The following is a 7,396-nucleotide window of genomic DNA, read 5'->3' on the forward strand; positions in this document are numbered from 1 at the left end:
GTACATCCTAGCCAGACGTTTTATGATGATATCCTCAACAGAAAATAAAAAAAAGTAATTGTAGAGCTTCAGTTAGCTAATACCAGCATGGTATAAAACACTTATCATAAGTAACTGGTTTTGTAGATCATTGTTTCAATTCAATTTCTTTATTATGCACCCCATACCCATCCCGCGGGCGGTGGTGTAAAGGATTACAGGGAATTTGGAAGTAATAATAATACAGCTGATGCCATCTGTTGGCAGAAAAGAACACTATCAACAGCCCGATCAAAAGGAGCCACAAGAGACAGCTTATGCCATCTGTTGGCATCAAATTACACCATTAACAAACTACCCTATAAAATACATACAACTAGCGACATCTATTGCGTTTCCCATGTACTACAAATAGCCACACAGCAACCCATAAGACGCTGCGCGTACTAGTGGCTGTACAAGATTGTAAATACTATGCTATGTATTCTCACAAACCCAATGTACCTTCTTGTATATAAATAAATAAATAAATAAATAACACGAGGCACGCAATGCGAGCTTCTTTATTTTGTTGTTGTCTTGTCAGACGTCGACTGCTTGTACATATTTCCAGCTTACAACACAGCGTTTATCAGTGTCACTGTATCCTAAATAAACAATGTTAACGTTAATATACGTTCAAGACCATAATATAATCTCATTGTATGTTAGTATTGGGGAATATGTATGATTTGTCGACTAATTACATTAGTATTTTGTCACGTGTTATCCATTCATCTGGTCATATATAACCGGGTCCCACTGACGAAGTCGTTCACTCGGGGTAAAAGTGAAACATATTTAGAGCGAGAGGAAGCAGCACATTTAGAATCATGGCGGAGGAAATACGTCCAGAGATAAGGCAGAAGACGAGGATCTCTCTTAAGGAAACGTTCAACAAATATATGCCAGAGCTCAATGAGGAAAATTTATACTATGGTGGAGTTATGGTGGCTGTGTTGGTTGGTCTCCTCACTCTAGGTAGGCGCCTCGTATTGTCCACAAGTCTTAACATATTGTTAGAATTGGCTAGAGTATATGTATTTTGATGTACTTACAGTAAATAGACATGCAATTGTATGCAAGAATTAATCGTCGAGTGCCAATAAGCATCCTCTACCATTTTCAATAAGTTATACACACACAATATATTATCAGTATGAATGTTTGTTATTTATTGCAGTGTGTATCCAGTACTACAGTATTGTTTATATTTCCATTAGATAATGGCACATTGTGACATTTAATAAAATGCAAGACACCTCTTTGATAACTTATTATATGTGTGTAAATCACGAAAAATAAACACGTGATTATTATACTTATTATATTTCATATTTCAACTCATTATATTTCATATTTCAGTAATTTTGTGGCGTGTGGTGCGTGCAACTAGTAAACGACGGGCAGTGCTGCTTATGGGACTATGTGAATCTGGCAAGACTCAGCTATTTTCACAGTTGTGTTATGGAACTGATGTTCTCTCTGTTACTTCCATCAAAGAATCTGTTGGAGAATTTGTGCTCGGAAAGGTACTTATTTTATTAGAGTTTGCTTAATACAGTATTTTTCATAGATAAATATAGCAACTGTACAAGTAAACTCAAGACATACAGTGTGAGTCTTTTTAGTTCATGAGTTTTTAGTTTATTACTGGATCTCAATTAAGTTCTTGCAGTTAAAGATAGTAATTTTCTCATAAAAGCTTTAACTTATCTTTAAAGATTGTGTGAATTTTCTCCATTTAAGAACTGACAAGACAGAAATATTCAGCTCCTCTTTATATCTGTTCGATGGCCAATGTGTTTCAAAAATGCAAAAGGAAGGTGTATGATATTATTGCTTGATCACCTCCACACATTTTGATCTAATATCTCACATATACAGACTCTTTAATTATGTTGTTTTACCTTTGTCTATGGCCTAATCTACCTACAGTATATTGTTTTATTCTAATCAGGGATTTCATTGAACCAATTACCTTCTTTCTCAAACTTGTTCTACCCTAAATTTGGCTTGCATAAATTTGTACTCGTTATTTAATTTTTGTTGTGTACTGAGATATTGACTGTCTACAACCCATCTTATTTCATGTTTACATCCAAACACTGTCCTAGATAATATTAGAATTACTGGAAGACCTAAATAATAATGATGAAGTGTGAGAATATGATAAGACAATTTAACAGTGGCCCTGCAACCCGTCACTTCAAATTTTCAAGGTGACACTCTTGTGAAACTTGATTGAATGCTGTGGACTGGGAATCCATGGTCTGTGTAGTCACACTATGTTTAGGAAGGTGAGCTAGATTGTTAGGCAGAATGTTTTTTTATGAACCCATGTTATGATGCTTTGGGAAGACTATTGTTCAAATAATGTACATTCACTTAATATAATTTTTTTTTACAGAAATTTTTACCTATTTATGATCTTCCTGGACATGAACGAATTCGTTCTGCTCTGTTTGAAAAGGTGAAGAAGTTAGCTCGTGGCATTATCTTTGTCCTGGATTCTGCTACTATTCAGAAGGATGTTCGGGATGTTGCAGAGTAAGTGAGTCAATACAACACTATTTTGCTTGCTACACTTTAGTTAAAATGGAAGAGGAAGGTTCTTTGAGTTGCTTTGTTGGATTTTTAATATACAAATCTGTACTATTGCTCATAATAATAATAATAATAATAATAATAATGACCATGTCGTGGCCTTATTGTCTGGGGCGTGTGCGTGGGACTTCCCACCGCATAGATTTGAATCCTCATCATGGATCTTACAGATTTTCTCAATAATAATAATAATAATAATAATAAATACAAATATTTATAAAAGAGACTGAATAAAATTGAGTTGAATTGATTGAATTGACTGATTGAGCAAGTAAAAAAGCAGAAGTTTATGTAAATAATTTCTGAAGAATACAATATTTATTAAAAAGTTCAGCATTTTCAGAATGAACATATAAAGGGTGAGGAATGGTGAAATTACTGGAGAGATGATTTAAAGAATGTTTCCCGATATATTATTGTGTCTGAAGTAAACATTGCAGGATAGAACAGAAATTAGAAATGTAGTAGAAATTAATGAAGAGTACAGTATATGAAAGTGTTATAAAGAAAATGTTTCAATATGTTTTGTGATACTTTGCATGGCCTACATTTCTTTTGTTAACATGCATATGGCATACTGTACTTTTATGGTGTGGAGGTTAAAAATGGCTTTAGTGTTGTGATACTAGTTTCTGGATTGAAATGAAGAGAGATTAAGAAAAGTCAGGTTTTACTGCAAATGTCTTTTGCGCTTTCTTCACCTAATATTGTTGCAGTCAGTTTGTTGGCAATGTAGTGGAGAGTCGTAGTAGTTGAGACAAAGCTTGGAACTGGGCAGAGAGCATGCGTGAGGATGGGGATAGAGAGCTTAAAATTTTCTTGCCTTCCTGATAAATATTGAACATAGTCTTTTTACCTTGCTATAGTTATTTAATCAATATTATAACAAGTGAGCAAGTCTTGTGTATTTACTGACTATATTTCTATATTTTGATTCATTCTAGGTTTCTCTACACAATTTTGTGTGATGGAAGTGTACAGAGCGGGACATTAAGAGTGCTGGTGGTTTGCAACAAACAGGACCTCAAACTGGCCAAGGCGGCACCACTCATACAGAAGACACTTGAGAAGGAAATGTATGTTAAATCTCATTATTATACAATTGGCTTGAACCCCTTATTAAATGTGTTAAAAATTGGTGCTATAGGTTTTAACAAAATGTCATTTAAAGTGTTACTGAGCACTCTCATTTTGTTGCTTGCTAAGGTAAGTTTCAACTTTAAATAGGAAGTGAAACCTGCAGTTAGGCAGAGTGCATTCTGGGCCTGATGCCACAGGGAACTTATCAAGCAGTCTCTGGAAGAACATAGTACGAGTTTGGTACTATGGAACAAGTAGAAAACCATCCAGTTAAAGTGTCAGTATAATGCTTATCTGAATATTTTCACATTTGAAATAGGTATTAGCACCACAAATACCTATTGGGACAAATATAACAAGCCTCCTTTGACCACTTTCTTATCCTTTAAATTAATATTTGTCTCTTGATCCTACTGCTATACTGTACTGTCACTTTCTCATTAATTGGTATTGATCATTGCAAGTTATTTAGAACTGGGTTCAGATCCACCTTCAACAGGGAGCACATCCTACCATTACCTCTTCATGGTGCCTCTTGAGCAATACTAGCAACACAGCCACATTACATACACAAGAAAAACACAACATATAGCACTTAACAACATAACTGATTTCAGTACCCAATCTCAGGCCTAAATAACAATATAATTAATCCAAACTTAACTATAAGTTCACTATAAAACAAATTCCTCTCTTCCTTGTGCATGTTGCTACAAAAACACACATAACGTTCATGCATTCCTTTGTTCTGTAATGCTAGAGTTGTTAATACTGGTATTCTTCAAATTACTCATTTTCATTTGAATCATTCACCTTTCATTACTATTAAATTTTCATTCTCAATTGTGTTTGGAGGAGCTCATGTGCATGATGCAACCGCTACTTGGAGCTTAGTGTAGTTTTCTCACCATGTTAGCATTGAGTGCTAAATATCAAGTATATGTACGGTTTGCTAAAGGTCATGCTGAACCCGCATTAAAGTAAGATTGTGCCTGCACATTTACAACCTGGCATATGTGGTTATCCATGGACCTCCTAATCTTTATTACTCAAAACCACACAAATTGACTGTATTTTTCCTGGGCTGGGGCTGCTTCCTGCGCAAGTAAGAAATGAGATAATGATAATGTGTATTTATTATCTTGTTCTTTCTGCATCAATATTTTTTACTGTATTTTAAACATTTTACTTGTATTATTGTAATAGTTCTGTAATGTTTTAATTGCCCTTGATAGGAATTTGCTGCGAGTGACGAGAGCCAGGCAGCTGCAGGCGGTGGGTGAGGCCAGCAACAACAATACCTTCTTAGGCCGGCAGGGACAAGACTTTGAGTTCAGTCATCTTGGAAACCTGAAGGTCGAATTTGTAGAGACTGTAGCCAAAGGAGGGGAAAAATTGGGACCTGTCACATCATGGCTGCAACAGATTGCTTAATACAAAGCTGAAATTATGAGTATTAAACAGATCTTAAACACTTTTTTGTAAACAGGTGAGAAACACTTGAAGCAGCCCAGATAATGATGATGGTGTGTAAAATAACTAGTAAGACTGTATTGCCTCAAATTGTGACAGCACTGAATATAAGAAAACAGTATAATGAAGAATTGTTTGAGTTTATCCAAAAGTATGTGGGAGATACAGCACTCTGGTTGAATAAATATGCCCTATGATCTCATTTAGTCACACATACAGTGTGCATGACACAACAGCTCATGTATGCCTACTAAATATGAAATGAACAACAGTACATTTTTTGCTATTCTTTCCAGATTATTGAAAATGTGTGTTAATACTGTAGTTTGTTTAGCGTGTGCAATTTAATACATTAGTTGCCTCCTCATGCCTCCCTTAGTACAGTACTGGCAAGATATGGTGTTGGTTTAGTTTTATATATGTAATATTGTATTGCAGTTAATATGCAAGGTCAACACCCTATAGAATATCACAAAATTTTAGGGATTTTTGTGAAGAAAATGCAGATAATAATTCAAACATTTGCTCTATGTTCAGAATTTATTTGGTGACTAAGAGTATAAGAGGATTTTTATAGCAATAAATTAACAATAGAATACATGATTGGTGGTGTTGCCTTGTATACCATTTCACATTACAAAATACAGCACTAAGCTGTTACTTAATTATGCATTTGAAATGAATATAATGATTATGTAAAACATTTGATTCATAAACTGTATTTTTTTAGTAAAGTATCTCGCTTATCTCTCCTGTTTATTAACAAGAAGCAGCATGTATGAAACAGTAACATTTGAATTATACTGTATTTTCTATCATGACAATGTATACAAAATGAAGAGAATCACCATAGTAGAATTTATTTGTGGATAAAATTTTGCTCTTTTCCTTGATGTCCAAAGGGATTGGAAAGGATGGGGGAGGTAGAGGGATGGGGAGATGAAATTCAGGAAGAGGATGCGGGTGTAGAGAGAGAGGAGGTTTGAAAGTTCGGTGGCCTGTCCACCATGGGTTGACATGTGTATGTGTCGTTTGTTTGCGTATGTGTTATGGTGGGTTGTCAGTACAACCCAACATAACACATGTTGTCAGTTGCGTATGTGTTATGTTGGGCTGGGGGGGCTAGTGTTTGTGACCTTGCTGGTGTACTAGAGCCGATGGAGTTGGCTGAAGGAGGTTAATCTTAGCAACATTAGGGTAGTTACACTTCTGATAGCACGACAAAGGGTTTTTTGGTTTTTGCTGGTATGGACTTCATAAAATCTTATTTACAAAACTTGATAAAACCCCTCAAAGAAATTTTTTGTTATCAACAGTACTGTATTCACAACTTGGTCTTTCTGTATATTTTAGCCTTTTTGGAAAGTGAAGTTGGCAAGATAATGTACTAATAAATATGAAAATAAATATATATATGTGCCTTAACTCAAGCTGAGGATCATCGACTTGAAATTCATTGCAGCATAAAAATAGGAAATACATTTTTAATAGCAATGTTAGCCCAGAGGTTGAGATGCATAATGCCAGCATGGGAGAACCATGGTTTACCAGAGGTGTGAGGCTTTGATGCATTATGGTACAGCATCTAGAATTGGTTTTGGAAAATACAAAATAACTGGGAAGGTCACAAGATAGACAAGCTTAGAAGATTTTTGCAGTTAACATGCAGCAAAATTCTCATTGATCTGAATATCATGTGCTTCCACATTAACTAAAATGTGTATGTCCTGCATTTGCTTGCATAGACTTGCATAGAGGTATCTGATAAAATACTGTATTCACTTTTAACTTATTAGATAAAAAAAAAATGTTAAAATGTCATTGTTTGTAATAAATTAAAAGTGTAATTCGTGTTTATTTTTGTCCATTTTATGTGTTAACACCATAGTCCATCATACATTGTAACGGTGAACTAGTTCCCTCTCATACACAGTAGTAGGACTGGCACTTTCCTTTGATTACTTATTCACAGTACTCCGACCAAATGTTTTCAAGAAGGCTCCCTCAGTAGCTCTCTCAGCTTCAGTGTTGGTATTGCACTGAGCTTCCAAGACCCACCCTAGTCTACGAGAAGCCAGGCCCAGAATCTGGATATCTATTGCAAGGTCAGAAGAGTTAAAACACCTTGAATGACCAGATTACAATGGCAGTAGATTTAGTTTCCCATTGATCCCATTTAGTTTCTCAAGATAACCTCAAGATCCCCCTTAAATTGGAT

At 35.2% G+C, this 7,396-nt stretch overlaps 1 protein-coding gene across 1 annotated transcript; it reads left to right on the plus strand.

Moving 5' to 3' along the window:
- The first annotated feature begins 752 nt into the window (after positions 1-752).
- Positions 753-7,025, plus strand: SrpRbeta (signal recognition particle receptor beta). The gene is made up of 5 exons (XM_069309911.1): positions 753-999; positions 1,384-1,550; positions 2,429-2,568; positions 3,570-3,701; positions 4,941-7,025. Exons 1-5 carry the CDS (start codon positions 852-854, stop codon positions 5,137-5,139), a joined length of 786 nt encoding a protein of 261 aa, XP_069166012.1. The 5' UTR covers positions 753-851; the 3' UTR covers positions 5,140-7,025.
- The last annotated feature ends 371 nt before the right edge of the window (positions 7,026-7,396 follow it).

Source organism: Procambarus clarkii, chromosome 66 (genome assembly GCF_040958095.1).
Source record: "Procambarus clarkii isolate CNS0578487 chromosome 66, FALCON_Pclarkii_2.0, whole genome shotgun sequence".
Taxonomy (NCBI): domain Eukaryota; kingdom Metazoa; phylum Arthropoda; class Malacostraca; order Decapoda; family Cambaridae; genus Procambarus; species Procambarus clarkii.